The sequence below is a fragment of the Piliocolobus tephrosceles genome, chromosome 11, assembly GCF_002776525.5.
Source record: "Piliocolobus tephrosceles isolate RC106 chromosome 11, ASM277652v3, whole genome shotgun sequence".
Lineage (NCBI taxonomy): Eukaryota > Metazoa > Chordata > Mammalia > Primates > Cercopithecidae > Piliocolobus > Piliocolobus tephrosceles.
The window spans coordinates 55,567,245-55,585,386 of record NC_045444.1 but is presented as its reverse complement, the minus strand read 5'-3'; the positions used below and the strand labels follow the sequence as shown (position 1 = coordinate 55,585,386).

At 39.0% G+C, this 18,142-nt stretch overlaps 1 protein-coding gene across 1 annotated transcript in view; it reads left to right on the top strand.

Annotated features, from left to right (window-relative positions):
• The first annotated feature begins 15 nt into the window (after positions 1-15).
• The window catches only part of CCDC173 (coiled-coil domain containing 173), a 56,660-nt gene continuing 38,533 nt past the window's right edge, over positions 16-18,142 (top strand). Inside the window, exons 1-2 of the mRNA XM_023189703.1 lie at positions 16-189; positions 13,393-13,619. Of these exons, the coding sequence (XP_023045471.1) occupies positions 123-189; positions 13,393-13,619 (294 nt within the window). The 5' untranslated portion in view covers positions 16-122. The remainder of the gene's footprint in view (positions 190-13,392; positions 13,620-18,142) is intronic.

The window sequence follows — 18,142 nt, the reverse complement described above, 5'->3', positions numbered from 1 at the left end:
GCGACGGCTGGCGTCACTTCCGGCGGCGTTGCCAAGCAACCGCGTGGTTCGAGTAACAACGTCCACCGGCTGGAGTCCGCGGCGCTTGGCGCCACAGTCACTTTTCCAGACCTGGGCGCACTATGGACACCTCGTCAGAGATGCTGGTACGGTTTGGACGACGCTGTGGACAGGCGAAGGAAAGTACAGGTGAGCTAAACTGACCTATCCAGGGACAGGGATTGTTTCTGGACCCCCGGCATGGAGTGAGAGGCGAGGATGCCGAATGAGGGCTTCAGTTGCTTTTTGAAATGGACTCCATCAAGTCGAAAGCATCCTCAATAAGCGTCTTTGGGCTCTGTGTAAAGTTAGGCCGTCTTGTCCTCAGGTGAATGGGTGAAGGAGGGAAACGGGGAGTGGAAGTGGGTGGGAGAATGTTTACAGAAATAGGGGTGGAGAAAAGATAGGAAATCAGAGACCCCCCACCCCCAGCTAACCTAAAACTGCGCAGTTGCAGCTCTGAGAGTGGGCTTTGTTAAATTTCCGGCACGCTTGAAGTTTGTTATTCACTGTTTGAATTGGAATATCTCTTGGAAATATAAGTTCCCTCTTTAGAGTCTTGACTCTGCTGCAAACTTACTGATTGGTCTTTACTAAAAGTCTCTGAAGGAAATATCTCCATTTCCTCCTCTCTAAAGTAAATATAAGGTATCTCTCTAAGTCAGATGCTTTCATAGAGTTAAAAAAAAATCGTGCGACATAAAGTATTGTAATTCAGATGACCTGTTATAACAATTTGATTTTGGAATAGAAATAGACTTCTAAAGAACTCTATCAATTCTAGCTACGACAGTTTCTTAAGTCTGTAAATTGGCAATTAATGTTGTCATGGTGACAACTAGAACTTTGGCAGTTTGAAGTATCTTCATTTCATTGCCCGAGCTTCTGTAGCAATAGTGCCCCCTGCACGAGATGCAGAGTGAGAGCCAGTCATTCTTCACTACTGGATATTTATGCAGTGGAGGTTTTATGAGGTTAGCAGCAGACTTTTGCCGTGTAAAAGGAAAGAAACAGTACCAATATGGCAAGTACTGGAAAAGCACAATTACTCCCACATATTCACTTCCCTGCATATGCATTTCTGCACTACCTGGTTTAGATTTACCTAATAGTTGTTAAATAATGTTTTGTGGTAACTAGCTCACAAGCTTCCATCCGAGCCTCGCTGCTAAATTTTAATCTCCATTTTTAGGGGAAGGCTAAGTAGGAGAGGGTTTCAGAGATGTATGCAGCTATTTGTAAAACAAATAATTTATCAAGATTTAGTGGGGTGACATCAGCCAGAATGGTGAAATAGGATCTATGCCTGAAATCCTGTCCTCCATAAAATCAACAAGAACAGTGGCAAAAATCATCAGTATCGACTTTTTCAGAACTCTGGAAATTAACCAAAGGCTTGCAACAATATGTGAAGTGTTTACTAAAGAAAAACAGCTGGATTTTTGTAACAACAGCGAGGTTTTTGGCATCTTAACTTGCCATCGTCCTATACTTTTCTCCTAGCCCCATGGCAGCCTAGATAACCACAGCAATCACAGTGAAAAATACTGACTTAGCAACTTGTAGAGGGGACAAAACAGAATTTGACCCACTCCAAAGCCAGACAACTGTTATTATTCAGCATATCTGATAGTTCCTTGGAGAATCTCACTCATGAGGCTTATTGTTATTTAGTCTGACTTCAGACTCACCAAGTATGTTTGTCAAATGATCAGTGGCAGTTTTAAATATCACAGCTATCAGAGGCAGTGCTATAGTTTTAATGTGTCCTCTAAAAAGCATGTGTGGGAACTTAATCCCCAATATAAAAATGTTGGGAGGTAGGGACTAATGAGAGGTGATTAGGCCATGAGAGCAGAGTAAAGGGATTAATGCCATTATCTGGGGAGTGGGTTCATTATAAAAGTGGGAAAGTTGGCCCTCTTCTCTCTCTCTCTCTCTGTCTCTCTCTGTCTCTCTCTCTCTCTGTGCATGTGTGTCTGTTGCCCTCTCCTTGCCCTTTTGCCATGTAATGCCTTCCATCATGTTATGATGAGGCACGAAGGCCGCTGCCAGATGCTGGCACCTTGATACTGGCTTTCTCAGCCTCCAGAACCATAAACCAATAAATATCTATTCTTTATGAATTACCCAGCCTAAGGTGTTCTGTTATAACAGCATTAAACAGGCAGGCAGTGATACAGTTGGGAGGCAAACAACACGCTGACCAAAAAACTTAAAAGGATCAGCTGGGAAGTGATATGTCCATAGGGGTCTTTGGAAAACTCTTGACATATTCCTGGGAATCTAGAAGGCCAAATGCATGCATAGAGCTACATACATGCCCAGGAAAGACCTGAAAATGCCTCTCACCTATGGCTTACCTTGAGATTCTGTTTAAGAAAGAAGTAAAAGCTAAGATGGAGCTGTAAATTGCCTCCCCGAGCATTGAAGGCATGCCTTAATGCTCATAGACAGTCCCTTGGCAAAGACTGAGAGACTTGTTAGTTCCAGTCATCCAAACATGTGTCTGTCTCGTTATTAGCTGACCACTAAGCAAACCAGAGACTCCAGTGACTCCAGTGGCCACATGTGACAAAGAATACAGACTACAGAATTGGTTCAGTGAAGTCATGAAACAACAACAGCAGGAATAAGAAACTTTGGGTGTATGTGAAGACCTGATTTCCAGAGCTGAAACATATATGTACAGTTTTTAATAAAAATTATGAAAGATGAAAATAAATAAGCATGACCCAAACATAAGAAAAGGTTTCAGTAGAAAGTGTCTTTGAAATGGACTCCACCAAGTTGAAAGCATCCTCAACAATCATCTTTTGGCTCTGTGGAAGTTAGGCCCTTTTGCCCTCAGGTGAATGGGTGGAAGAGGGAAAGGGGCTGTGGAAGTGGCAGGGAGGATGTCTACAGAAGTAGGGGTGGAGAAAAGGTAGGAAATCAGAGACCCCCTCAACTGACCTAAAACTGTGCAGTTGCAGTTGTTGTAAGCCCAGATGTTGGATTTACTAGATAAAAACTTTTGTAAATTTATAGCTATTGTAAATATATTTAAAGAACTCAAGTGAAAGTCTAAAGAACTATAGAAAAGTATTAAGAATGTTGTCTTACCAAATGGAGGATATCAATGAAGATTTTAAAAAATTATAAAAAGGAACTGAACAGAAATGTTGGAGTTGAAAAACACAATAACTGAATTAAAAAATTCACTAGAGGGATCAATAGCAGATTTGAACTTGCAGAAGAAATAATCAATGAACTTGAAGATAAGTCAATTGAGATTATTCAGTCTCAGAATAGTGAGAAAGAAAAAAAGATAAAAGAATGAAGAAAAACGAGCAGATCTTCAGGGAAATGTAGGTCACTGGCAAATATGCCAACATAAATGTAACTTGAGTTCTGGAAGGAAAAGAGCAGAGAAAGGGGTAAAAACATTTGAAGAATTAATGGCCAAAAGCTTTCCAAATTTGATGAAAAACATTACACATTCAAAAGGCTCAGTGATCCTCTAAGTATGGTAAACTCAACTCAAAGAGATCCACAGCTGTACACATCATGATCAAACTGTTGAAAACTAAAGACAGAGAAAATCTTGAAAGCACAAGAGAGAAATGACATTACATAAAATTAATCCTCAGTAAGATTAACAACAAATTTCTTATAAGAAATTATGGAGTCCAGGGGCAGCAGGCTGATATATTCAAAGTACTGAAAGAAAAAGTGTTCAAGAATTCTTTTTTTTTTTTTTTTTTTTTGAGACAGAGTCTTGCTCTTGTCACCCAGGCTGGAGCGCAGTGGCATGATCTCAGCTCACTGCAACCTCTGCCTCCCAGGTTCAAGTGATTCTCCTGCCTCAGCCTCCTGAGTAGCTGGGATTACAGGCACCCACCACCACGCCTGGCTAATTTTTGTACTTTTAGTAGAAACGGGGTTTTGCCATGTTGGCCAGGCGTGTCTCAAACTCCTGACCTCAGGTGATCCCACCTTCAGTTATTAATTGAAAAAATTATCACAAAGAAAAACTGAGGACCAGATGGCTTCATTGGTTAATTCTAAATGTTTAATGAAATATTAACATAAATCCTTCAAAATCTTTTTAAAAAATAAAGAAGAGGAAGGAGCACTTTCCAACTCATTTTATAAGGGCAGTATTACCCTGATACCAACATCAGACAAAGACATCAGAAGAAAACTATATGTCATTATCCTTTATGAATGGAGATGCAAAAATCTTCAACATAGTTTTAGCACATCAGCTAGATGTGGCACACACCTCCCAGCTACTTGGGAGGCTGAGGTGGGAGGACCACTTGAGGCCAGGAATTTGAGGCTGTAATGTGCTATGGTCACACTTGTAAATAGCCACTGCACTCCAGCCTGGGCAACATAGCAAGACCCCATCTCAAAAAATAAGTTAATTAATTAAATAAAATACTAGCAAACCAAATCCAGCAACATATAAAAATTATATACCATGACCAAGTGGTATTTATCCCAGGAATGCAAGGTTGGCTTAAAAACGATTAATGTAGTACACTGTATAAACAGAATAAAGAACAAAACTACATGATTATCCTAATAGAAAAAACATTTGACAAATCCAACATTCCATTTATGATAAAAACAACAAACTAGGAATAGAAAGGAATTTTCTTAACCTGATAAAGTGGACCTATGAAAAGCCTATAGCTAACATCATAGTTAATGGTGATAGACTGAAAGCCTGATCAGGAAAAGACAAGTATGCCTACTTTCATCACTTCTATTTAACATCATACTGGAAATTCTAGCCATGGCATTTAGGCAAGCAAAACAGAAGGCCATCCAGATTGGAAAGGAAAAAATAAAACTTTCTGTTTTCACAGATGACATGATATTCTATATTAAAAATCCTAAAGGATGTACTATACAATTATTAGATCTAATAAAGTTTAGTGGCATTGAAAGATGATCAATTTACAAAATTGTATTTCTTTACACTTGCAATGAACAATCTGATAATAAATTTAAGAAAACAATTCCATTTACAATAGCACCAAAATACTTAGGAAAAGTTTTTCTAAGGAAAAATACTTAGGAATAAGCAAAAATTTATCTTTTAAAAAACTACAAAACATTATTGAAAAAAGTTAGATGTAAATAAATGGAAAGACATCTTGATATGGTTTGGATGTGTCCCCGCCCAAATCTCAACTTGAATTCCCAGGTGTTGTGGGCACATGGAGATAATTGAATCATGGGGGCTGGCCTTTCCTGTGCTATTCTTGTGATAGTAATTAAGTCTTATGAGATCAATGGGTTTATCAGGGATTTCTACTTTTGCTTCTTCCTCATTTTCTCTTGCCGCCACCACGTAACAAGTGTCTTTCACCTCCTGCCATGATTCCGAGGCCTCCCCAGCCATGTGGAACTGTAGGTCTAATTAAATCTCTTTTTTCTCAGTCTTCGGTATGTCTTTATCAGCAGGGTGAAAAGGGATTAATATAGTAAATTGGTACCAGCAGAGTGGGGCATTGCTGGAAAGATAACTGAAAATGTGGAAGCGACTTAGGAACTGGGTAACAGGCAGAGATTGGAACAGTTTGAAGAGCTCAGAAGAAGACACGAAAATATGGGAAAGTTTGGAACTTCCTAGAGACTTGTTAAATGACTTTGACCAAAATGCTGATAGCGATATGGACAGTGAAATCCAGGCTGAGGTGGTCTCAGATGGAGATAAGGAGCTTTTTGGAAACTGGAATAAAGGTGATTCTTGCTATGTTTTGGCAAAAAGACTGGCGTCATTTTGCCCCTGCCCTAAAGATTTGTGGAACTTTGAGAAAGATGATTTAGGGTATCTGGCAGAAGAAATTTCTAAGCAGCAATGCATTCAAGAGGTGAGTTGGGTACTGTTAAGGGCATTCAGTTTTAAAAGGGAAACAGACCATAAAAATTCAGAAAATTTGTAGTCTAACTATGCAATAGAAAAGAAAAACCAATTTTCTGGGGAGAAATTCAAGCCAGCTGCAGAAATCTGCATAAGCATCAAGGAGCCTAATGTTAATCACCAAGACCATGGGGAAAATGTCTCCAGGCCACGTTGGAGACCTTCACAGCAGCCCCTCCTGTCACAGGCCTAGAGGTCCAGGAGGAAAAAGTGGTTTTATGGTCTAGGCCCAGGGTCCCTGTGCTGTGTGCAGCCTATAGACTTGGTGCCCTGTGTCCCAGCTGCTCCAGCCATGGCTGAAAGGAGCCACTGTAGAGCTCATGCTGTGGCTTCAGAGGGTGGAAGCCCCAAGCCTTGGCAGCTTCCACATGGTTTTGAGCCTGTGGGTGCGCAGAAGTCAAGAATTGAGGTTTGGGAACCTCCACCTAGATTTCAGAAGATATATGGAAATGCCTGTATGCCCAGGCAAAAGTTTGCTGCAGAGGTGGGGCCCTCATGGAGAACCTCTGCTAGGGCAGTGCAGAAGGGAATTGTGGGGTCGGAGCTCCCACATAGAGTCCCTACTGGGACATTATCTAGTGGAGCTGTGAAAACAGGGCCACCATCCTCCAGACCCCAGCATGGTAGATCCACTGACAGTTTGCACTGTGCGCCTGGAAAAGCCGCAGACACTCAATGCCAGTTCATGAAAGCAGCCAGGAGGGAAGCTGTGCCCTGCAAAGCCACAGGGGCAGAACTGTCAAAGACCATGGGAACCCACTTTTGCATCAGTGTGATCTGAATGTGAGACCTAGAGTCAAAGGAGATCATTTTGGAGCTTTAAAATTGTATTGCCCTGCTGGATTTCGGACTTGCATGGGTCCTGTAGCCCCTTTGTTTTGGCCAATGTCTCCCATTTGGAATGGCTGTATTTGCCTAATACCTGTACCCCCATTGTATCTAGGAAGTACCTAGCTTGCTTTTGATTTTTTTTTTTTTTTTGAGACAGAGTCTCGCTGTGTCGCCCAAGCTGGAGTGCAGTGGCTGGATCTCAGCTCACTGCAAGCTCCACCGGGTTTACGCCATTCTCCTGCCTCAGCCTCCCAAGTAGCTGGGACTACAGGCGCCCGCCACCTTGCCCGGCTAGTTTTTTGTAATTTTTTAGTAGAGACGGGGTTTCACCGTGTTCGCCAGGATGGTCTCGATCTCCTGACCTCGTGATCCACCCGTCTCGGCCTCCCAAAGTGCTGGGATTACAGGCTTGAGCCACCGCGCCCGGCTTGCTTTTGATTTTACAGGCTTATAGGCAGAAGGGACTTGCCTTGTCTCAGATGAGACTTTGGACTGTGGACTTTTGGGTTAATGCTGAAATGAGTTAAGACTTTGGGGGACTGTTGTGAAGGCATGATTGGTTTTGAAATGTGAGGATATGAGATTTAGAGGGGCCAGGGGCAGAATGATATGGTTTGGCTGTGTCCCCACCCAAATCTCAACTTGAATGTTATCTCCCAGAATTCCTACATGTTGTGGGAGAGACCCAGAGAGAGGTAATTGAATCATGGGGACTGGTCTTTACCATGCCATTCTTACAATAGTGAATACATCTCGTGAGATCTGATGGGATTATCAGGGGTTTCCTGATAAGAAGTGCCTTTTGCCTCTCACCATGAGTCTGAGGCCTCCCCAGCCATGTGGAACTGTAAGTCCAACTAAACCTAGTTGGACTAGGTTTTTTTTCTCCCTAGTCTCGGGTATGTCTTTATCAGCAGCATGAAAATAGACTAATACACATCTCATGTTAATGGGCTGGGAGATTTAGTATGGTTAACATGGTTTGAATATTTGTCCCCTTCAAAACTCATGTTGAAAATTAATTCCCAAAATGGCAGTATTGAGAGGTGGGGCCTTTAAGAAGTGATTGGGTCATGAGGGATCTGCCCTCATGAATGGATTAGAAATGGGGTCTTGCTATGAATGGATTAATGGCTTATGCTGGAAGTGGGACACTTGGCTTCATAAGAAGAGGAAGAGAGATCTCAGCTAGCATCCTCAGCCCCCTTGCCATATGATGCCCTGCACTACTTCCAGACTCTGCAGAGAGACCTCACCAAATGCAGCCCTCAACAAATGCAGCCCCTCAACCTTGCGCTTCTCAGCCTCTATAATTGTAAGAAATAAAATCATTTTCTTTACAAATTATCTAGTTTCAGATATTCTGATATAGCAACAGAAAATGGACTAAGACAGATGGCAACACTTCCCAAATTGATCTACACATTTAACACAATTCCTATCAAAATTCTACTTGGCTTTCTTGTTGATATTGGCAAGCTGATCCTAGAATTCATATGGAAATGAAAAGGACAATAAAATAACTAAAACAATTTTGAATCAGAAGAAATATTAATAAGTAAGAGGACTCACACTTCATGATATTAAGACTTACTACAAAGCTACACTCATTGGCTGGACATGGGAGTGTGCACCTATAGTCCCAGCTACTCAGGTGGTTGTGACCAGAAGGATCACTTGAGACCAGGAGTTCGAGGGTGTAGTGCACAATGGTTGTGCTTATGAATAGCTACTGCACTCCAGTCAGAGCTACATAGAGACCCTGTTTCTAAAAACAATAAAAAAACCTACAGTCACCAAGAGATTGTAGTGTTGGCTTAAGGAAAGACATATAGATGAGTGTAATAGAAATAATGAAATAAACCCATACATCTATACTAAATGGGTTTTGACAAGAATGTTAATGCAATGGGGAAAGAGTAGAATTTTTAACAAATGTTGCCGGGATAAGTGGATATCCATATACAAAATAATGAATTTAGACTCCCAAATTAATATACACCTCACACTACATACAAATATTAGTTTGAAATGAATCATATAACTAAATATAAAAGCTAGAACTATAAAACTATTAGAAGAAAACTTAGATATACATCTTTATTACCTTGGATTAGGCAACAATTTCTTAGATGTGACACCAAAAGCACAATCAACCCAAGATAAATAGATTTGGCCTTCATCAAAATTAAAAACTTCAGTATGAATACATCAAAGAACACTATCAAAAAGTGCAAATACATCCACCGAATGGGAGAAGATATTTGCAAATTATATATATGCTAAGGGTCTATAATCCAGATTATAAAGAATTCTTTCAACTCAACAATAAAAAGCTCATTTTTAAAAAGGGACAAATGATTTGAACTGATATTTTTCCAAACAAGATGTACAAACAGCCAATAAGCACATGAAATGATGCTCAACTTCATTACCCATTATAGAAATACAAACCAATACCACAGTGAGAAACTACTTCCCACCCACTAGGATGAGTGAAAAAAATAAAGGGACAGTAATAACTGTTGGGAAGGATGCAGAGAAATTGAAACCTTCATATGTTGTTAGTGGAAATGTAAAATAGTATAGCAACTTTGAAAAACAATTTGGCACTTTCTCAAAATGTTAAATATGGAGTTATAATTCTGTTCCTAAGCATAACCAAAGATAATGAAAAACATATGTCCACACAAAAACATGTGAATGTTCATAACAGAATTATTCATAGTAGTCAAAAGGTGGAAACACCCCTAATGTCCATCAACTGATAATGGATAAACAAAATGTGCTACATCTATAGAATGGAATATTACTCACCATAAAAAGGAATTAGGGCCAGGCGTGGTGGCTCACACCTGTAATCCCAGCACTTTGGGAGGCCAAGGCAGGTGGATCACTTGATGCCATGAGTTTGAGACCAGCCAGGCCAACATGGTGAAACCCCATGTCTACTAAAAATACAAAGAAATTTAGTTGGGCATGGTGGTGCACGACCGTAATCCCAGCTACTCGGGAGGCTTGGCAGGAGAATTGCTTGAGCCTGGGAGATGGAGGTTGCAGTGAGCCGAGGTTGTGCCACCGCACTCCAGTCTGGGCGATGGAGACAGACTCAACAACAACAACAACAACAACAACAACAACAACAAAAAGGAATCAAGTATGGATACATTCTACAATGTGAATGAACCTTGAAAACATTTAAGTAAAAGAGGCCAGATATAAAAGGCCACATATTGTATGATTCCATGCACATGAAATATCTCGAATAGGCAAATTCAAAAAAGTAGAGCCAGAAATTAGATTAGTGGTTGCCAGGGGCTATGAGGAGGAGAGGACTGCTAATGCATAGAGTGTCCTTCTGGAGTGATGAAAATGTTCTGAATTAGATATTAGTGATAGTTGCCCAGCTTTGAGAATAGAGTAAAAACCATCGAATGCTACTGTTTGCAGTGGTGGATTTTTATGTGTATTATAACTCAATAAAAAGATGATCTAATCCATGGAAAATGTGTCAATATGGCAGGCAGATGGACTGATTTTAGACACTTTTAGGTAACTTGCCACTGCTTTTGTCCCCTCTCTCCTGCTTGCGAGTCTGCCTATTTATATTCTCTCTCTGTCCATCTGTCTCTGTCTTTCATGTCCCTTCATTCAGTTGTGATCTGCCCTTCTTCAACTTCTCTAACAGCCTCTACTGACATTGTATGAGAGCTACTGTGGGGTAGAAATCTTGGAAGTAAGATTGCCCTCTAAGAACTAAATTTTACATCAACCAGTGGATTAAAGTGGGGCTATATGAAACCATCTATAGCTCTGATCTCAACCAGGGCTCTCCTGATCTTCAAAGATATGGGGAACTTGCCCCAACTTCAGTGACCCGAGATAGTAAAAGCCTTTCCCAAGCTTTCTGTGGGCTTTCTTTTTTCTTTGCAGTTACCCAACTCTATTCCTGCATTTGTGGTGGTTCTCTTTGTTCGTTCCTGTATCAGAGTCCATCAAAAGATCTACTTGAATAAAACATCCTGTGAACACAGTTATTCTACTAAAGATTTGAGATGTCAAAGAGGAGGGATCACACTTTGCACTACATAGCTTTCTGACATCCTGCTCTCCTGCCACCACTGCCAAGGCCCACTTACCACTGTATACTTTGTGGGGAGCAGCTCCTGCCAGAATGGACCGTGTACTGTATTGACCCTCTTTAGAATTTTAGTGAATTAAATTTAGAATGACTCTTGGGTCAGACAAAGATATTAATGTGCCTAGCAATTTCTTAATCAAAAGGCAGATGGTTTAACTTAGAGGCCATTGTTTGGTTAGCTTCTGATTGCAAGTAACACAAGCCAGATTGAGCTGGTTTAGGCACAATAAAGGAAATTTGTTACAAAGCTGTAAGAATGTATTGGTCATGACTCTTAAGTAGAACAGTGTTCTGAATCAAGTTACACCGCAATCCCCAGATATGGGAGACACAATATTCTCCTTTTTATTGTAACTACTGTGAATTAGATTAGTCATTTGCAACTAAAGAATCATGATGATACTCTTTGCAACTAAAGATAATACTATTTGCAACTAAAGAGTCATGATAAAGTCAGCTTTGTTTGGCTTTGTTCTGCATGCAGAGGTTTGGTATGTGGTAGGCAAGATAGTGCCTGTGGTTGTAAACTCACACTTTAGTTTAGTCACTAAGTTCTCACCCCTACCTGCCTTAATTTAAACCCCAAGAAGACTTTAATTGGTCCTGACAGCTTTTCTTTCAGTATCTTTCTCTTTTTGGAACTATGTGATTTTCTTGCTTCTGCCTTTCTCTCTACTTGTTTCATTCTTCTCATAAAAATAGTAAAAATAATAATAGCTAATATTTGTTGAGAACATATTATGTACCAGACACTAGTCTTAAATTCTTTACATCCAGTAGATACTGTTAATGACCCCATTTTGCAATTAAGGAAACAGATTCAGAAGGGTTAAATAATTTTATCTAGATTCATATAGTTAATATATGGTGTGTTCAGAAAAAGTTCAGGTAGTCTGACTCCAGAATCCACACTCTTACCCACTCTGCTATCCTACCTTTGTTATGCCTGTGGCCACCCATCATTGTTCAAATGCCTTTCCTATTTTGGTGAATTTCCTTCCTTTGATGTCCTACCTCCTTAAGATAGAAGGCAAAATTCACTTTTTGAGCTGCTGTTACAGTTAGAGGGCAAGCGTGGGACAAAGACTCATCCACTCAGTTTTACATATGCCAGATTTATATTCTGAAGAGATCAATATAAGGAATCAAACAGCATGTTGAATCAGTTTGTGTGTGTGTGTGTGTGTGTGTGTGTGTGTGTAGAAAATGGCAACAAAAGTGTACCAATTTCAGAGGCAACAGTGGTGAAGATTCAAGTATTCCAGTGTATGGTTTCCAGTGGGGCAAGTTGTAAATGGGGCAAGTCGAGATGCCTACACAAAGCCAGTTGCCATGGGCCCTCACTGGAACCCCATGTTGTGGTTTGTATGATGTTTTGCAGATACAGCTTATAAGGGTGACTATGGCTCTCTAGTAGATTGAGTCCATTACTTAATGCCCCTTAATTAATTCCTTTTCTTTTCTGCCTAAACTAGTTAGAGTAAGTTTGGCTGTTAATAATTAAGAAACTTGGTTGATTAAAAGGGTAGGACCATTTTTCCAAGGAGATCTGTTATGAGTTCCACTGTGTCATTTAGGATGCTTTGAATTCATATAATAGAACACCCAACTCAATCATCTTCAAAAATAAGGACATTTTTTTCACTTATAACAGGAATGCCAGGCTTCAGGTTGAGTTGATTAGCAGAATAATGAGATTATCATTGCCTCAGATTCTCCTGTTGTTTCTTCTTTGCAGTAACAGCTTCTTTGCAATAATAGCTTCATTCAAGGCTGGTTTCTCTTGTGGTCGTAGCTGTTTATCTGTCTCTTTTTCTTCCTTATTTATACTTAGCTTGAGAGTCTTTTGGATGTCTCTCCCAGAAGAACAAGGAAGAACTTTTCTAAAAGTTGCAAGTAAACCTTTTGTCCTGTTTCTTTGCTTTTTAGAGAAATAGTGATTGACAATGGAGATACAAGTGTTCTTAAACCAACTAGGCCCACCCTGGAACTATAGTGAGTTCTCCAAATTATGTTGCTGCTGCTCAGTGGGAAGAGGTTGAATAGAGTCAGTTGTAATGCCTACAACCCCAAAAGATGAACACCCACAAAGTTATCCATTTATAAACTGCCACTTTGTTAACTTTGAAAAATGCTTTTATAACAAGCTGTTGGGATAGGTATTACTAGAAGATCTCTATTTTAAAGATGAGGGTACTGAGATTCCAAAAAGTTAAATGACTTGCCCAAGTTTACACAGTAAGGAAGTGATTAAACAAGTAGTCAAATATATGCCTTCTGATTTCAAGGCTTTGTATTTTTTTTTTTTTTCACTTAATCGTAGCTGTTCTTGGGATAACAAGAGTAAATTAAGTATTTGAAAATAATTTCTAGTTATCATGCCACTATCGGAACTTCTGAGACAAATATCACTTAAACTGTTCCTGTAAGTCTTTAGTAATCATTTTTTACAATTTATTAGAAATAAGAAACTCTGAAGAAGATCAAGTTCTCTATCCGCCTCTTCTGCCTAGCAAAGTAGATCTCCAGCAGGTCACCATAATTCCACACAATGAGTGGAAAAGGATTCAAGATAGCCTTGACAGGTTGACAAGAGAAGCAGCATGCCTCCGTGCAGAAAGAAAGGCAAAGAAAGAAATGCATTTGCGATCTCAAGAGGTGGTAAAACACTGGACTAATACATATGCAGTAAGTATTAACCACCCGGGAATACGCATGCACTGAAGACTTACTCTTGTTTCTTAGTACTCTTACGCTTCTCTTTATAATTTTTTTTACATGTAAAATTGCGTTAAAATGCATTGAAACACACTTTCAACAGTGTTATTTAGGTATAAGTGATATACAATGAATTAGACATATTTGAAATGTACAATCCTATAATTTTGACATATGTATAAACCCCCCAAACCATCATTACTATTAGGATAATGAACATGTTCTTCACCTCAAAATTTCCTCATGACCTGTTTTATTCCCTCTCCTTCCTCCCTGCTCCTCCTCTGGATCCTTAGGTAACCACTGATCTGCTTCCTATTACAGATTTCAATCACTTCCTATTACAGATTTCAATTTACTTTTCAATTCCTATTACAATTACTTTGAGATTCATTCATGTTGTGGGTATCAATTGTTAATTTTTATTGCTGAATAGTATTCCATTGTATGGATATACCACAGTTTGTTTATTTGGTTACCTTTTGATGGTTGACATCAATGAAATGTTGACATTTGAGCTGTTTCTTTCCCTTTTTGGCTATTACAAACAAAGCTGCTATGAACATTCACGTATAAGTCTATGTATGGACATATACTTCCATTTCTCTTAGTAAATATCTTCATGTAGAATAGCTGTTTTTTATGATAGGTGTATATTTAACTTTTTAAGAAACTTCCAAACTGTTATCCAAAGTAGTTGTAATTTTGCATTCCCAATAGTAATCTTTGAGATTATGAATGGATCTATTTCCTCTCCATTCTCAACAACGCTTGGTATAGTTGGTCTTTTTAATTATAAACATTTTAATAGGTGTGAAATATCTCATTATAGTTTTAATTTGAATTTCTCTAAGTAAAAATGATGTTGAATGTCTCTTCCTGAACTTATTTTCTACCAGTATATCTTCTTTGGTGATGTATCCATTCAAATATTTTTCCCATTTTAAAATTAGTTTTATTATTGAGCTTAGATAATTTTTAAACTATATTCCAAATACAAATTCATGATTAGGTATTTGACTTGAAAATACTTTCTCCCACTCTATATCTTGACTTTTCATTTCCTTACTGTGTCTTTTGAAAAGCAAAAGATTTTACTTTTAGTGAAGTATGGTTTATCAATTTTTCTTGCATATATCATTATTTTAGTGACTTATCCAAGAAATCTTTACCTAATCTAATATCACAAAGATTTTCTCCTATGTTTTCTTTTAGAAGTTTAAAAATTTTAGATTTCACCGAATACTTCATGTTCTCACTTATAAGTGGGAGGTAAATATTGAGTACACATGGACACAAAGAAGAGAACAGTAGACACTGGCACCTTTTTTGTTTTGTTTTGTTTTGAGATGGAGTCTTGCTTTGTTGCCCAGGCTGGAGTGCAGTGGCGTGATCTCCGCTCACTGCAAGCTCCACCTCCCAGGTTCACTCCATTCTCCTGCCTCAGCCTCCCGAGTATGTGGGACTTCAGGCACCCGCCACAACACCCTGTTAATTTTTTGTATTTTTTTTTAGTAGAGACGGGTTTTCACCATGTTAGCCAGGATGGTCTTGATTTCCTGACCTCATGATACACCTGCCTTGGCCTTCCAAAGTGCTGGGATTACATGCGTGAGCTACTGCACCCAGTCGACACTGGCACATGTCTTAAGGATGGAGGAGAGTGGGAGGAAGATGACGATTGGATATTATGCTGATTACCTGGGTGACAAAATTATCTGCACACCAAATCCTTGTGACATGCAATTTACCTATGTAACAAAACTGCACATGTAACCCTTGAACCTAAAATAAAAGTCGGAAAGAAATATATATTTTTTGGTTTCCTGTGTAGGTCTATGAACCATTTTAAATATATGTTTATAGGCAATGAGGTATTGATTTTTTTTGTTTTTGTGTATGAAGATCCAATTGTTCTTGCATAATTTATTGAAAATACTCTTCTTTATCCACTACATTGCCTTTGCACTTTTCTTGAAAATCCACTTGTGTATACATATTCAGGCGACATTTCTGCACTACCCTGTTTTATTGCTCTATTTATCTGTGTTTACTCCAATAATACACTGTCTTGATAACTGTAGATTTAATAACAGGTCTTGAAATCAGTTCCTTTTCAAAGCTGTTTTGGCTATTCTAGGTCCTTTGTACATCCTTATGTTTTTTTAATTTTAATTTTTTATTTTTAAAAATTTTTTTGAAACGGAGTCTCACTCTGTCACCTACTCTGGAGTGCAGTGGCACGATCTCGGCTCACTGCAACCTCTGCCTCCAGGGTTCAAGCAATTCTTCTGCCTCAGCGCCCTGAGTAGCTGGGACTACAGGCCCGCACCATCATGCCCGACTAATTTTTGTATTTTTAACAGAGATGGGGTTTCACCATGTTGGCCAGGATGGTCTCGAACTCCTGACCTCAAGTGATCTGCCAGCCTCGGCCTCCCCTAGTGCCTGGCCGTTATGAATTTTAGAATCTGCTTGTCAATTCATGCAAAAAAGCCAGCTGGAATTTTGATTGGGATAGTGTTGAATCTCTAGATCAATTTGGAGATAATTATATTTTGACAATATTGAATCTTCTGAACCATGAACATACTCTATCTATTTGTTTAAGTCTTAATTTCTTTTTCTTTCTTTTTTTTTTTTTTTTTGAGATGGAGTTTTGCTCTTGTTGCTCAGGCTGGAGTGTAATGGCGAGGTCTCGGCTTACTGCAACCTCTGCCTCCCAGGTTCAAGCAATTCTCCTGGCTTAGCCTCCTGAGTAGCTGAGATAACAGGCATGCGCCACAATGCCCATCTAATTTTGTGTTTTTAGTAAAGATGGGGTTTCTTCATGTTGGTCAGGCTGGTCTCGAACTCCCGACCTCAGGTGATCCGCCAGCCTCGGTCTCCCAAAGTGCTGGGATTACAGGTGTGAGCCACCACGCCCAGCCTAAGTCTTAATTTCTGTCAGCAGTGTTTTATAGTGTTCAATATGTAGGTTTTATACATCTTTTGTTGGATTTATCCCTAAATATTTCATATTTTTAATATTATGGTAAATGGTGTTTTTAAAAGTTTCAATCTGCTATTGTTAGCTTTAGAAATACAGTAAATTTTTCCTGTATTGATCTGGTATCCTGCAACATGGCTAATCTTACTTATTAGTTCTAGTCCCTTCTTGGTAGATTCCATCAGATTTCCTACATAGACAATCATGGCGTCAGAGAATAAAGACAGTTTTAATTCTTTTTTTTTCCCAATCTGAATGCCTATTTATTTTTCTTGACTTACTGCACTGGCTAGAAGCTCCAATATAATATTGAATAAATGTAGTGAAGGTAGATATTCTTATTCCTGACTTTGAGGGAGAAGTACTCATTCTTTCACCTTTAACTGTGATGCTAAGTGTATGGTTTTTGTAGATGTCCCTAATGAAGTTGAAGTTGCCTTCTGTATCGAAATTGTTCGGTGTTTTGGTTCTTTTAAAATCAGAAATGGATGTTAGACTTTTTAAAGTACTTTTTGATGTCTGTTGAGATTATCACAAAGTTCTTATTTTCTAGTCTGTTAAAATTGTGAATTACATTGATTGATTTTTAAATATTTAACCAAGCTTGCATTACTAGGATAAAACCCCATTGGTCATAATGTATTATCCTTTTGATGGATTTAATTTGCTAAAATGTTATTAATTTTTGTATTTGTGTTCATGAGGGATACTGGTCCATAGTTTTCTTGAAATATCTTTATCTAGTTTGATTATCAGAGTAGTACTGTTTACTGTTATGACGCATGATTGAGCAGAAAGCCAGAGTACTGGAAACTGTGAAGAACCAAGACAGCTTCTCATCATTTGCCTCTGATTTGTCTATCTGCCTGCCTCTTCCTCTCTCTGGAACTGCATAGTGCTTTTGCTGTGCCCTGCTCTGTGCATCTGCTAGCCTCCCTCTACCTGAGGTTTACAGTAGCCCAGTTTAGTTCCATATGTATGAATGGGAAACTTCTTCGAAATGGGAGGTGTCCCCTGACTCCTTTTATTATCTTGCCTGGGGAGAAATGCTGGGAAAAAGTAATCCCTTCCTCGACCCTACTTTCCTCCATTGTTTGAGGCACTGAGAGGCAGGGTTATGTTTGTTTTATGATAGAATTATTAAAACTACAGATAGGCATAAACTCAGTCTAGAGAGTTCTCACTGTTTTTTTTCTTTTGAACATTGCATGTTTCCTTACTTTGTTGCAGTATACATTATTTATCTTTGGGAAAGGACATAGAAAACTTATAGTACCTTGCTTTAGAAACGATGGTCATAATTTATTAATTCTCTTTTTTTTTCTCAAAAAGGGAAGGATTATATGATGACTAATATGTGTAACATATGACATTCTGAAAAAGGCAAAACTATAGGGAAAGAAAACAGATCAGTGGTTGCAAGGGCCTACAGGTAGAGGGAGTGGTTGACTATAATGAGACATGATGGGATTTTTTGGGAAGATGGAATTATTTTGTAAGTGAC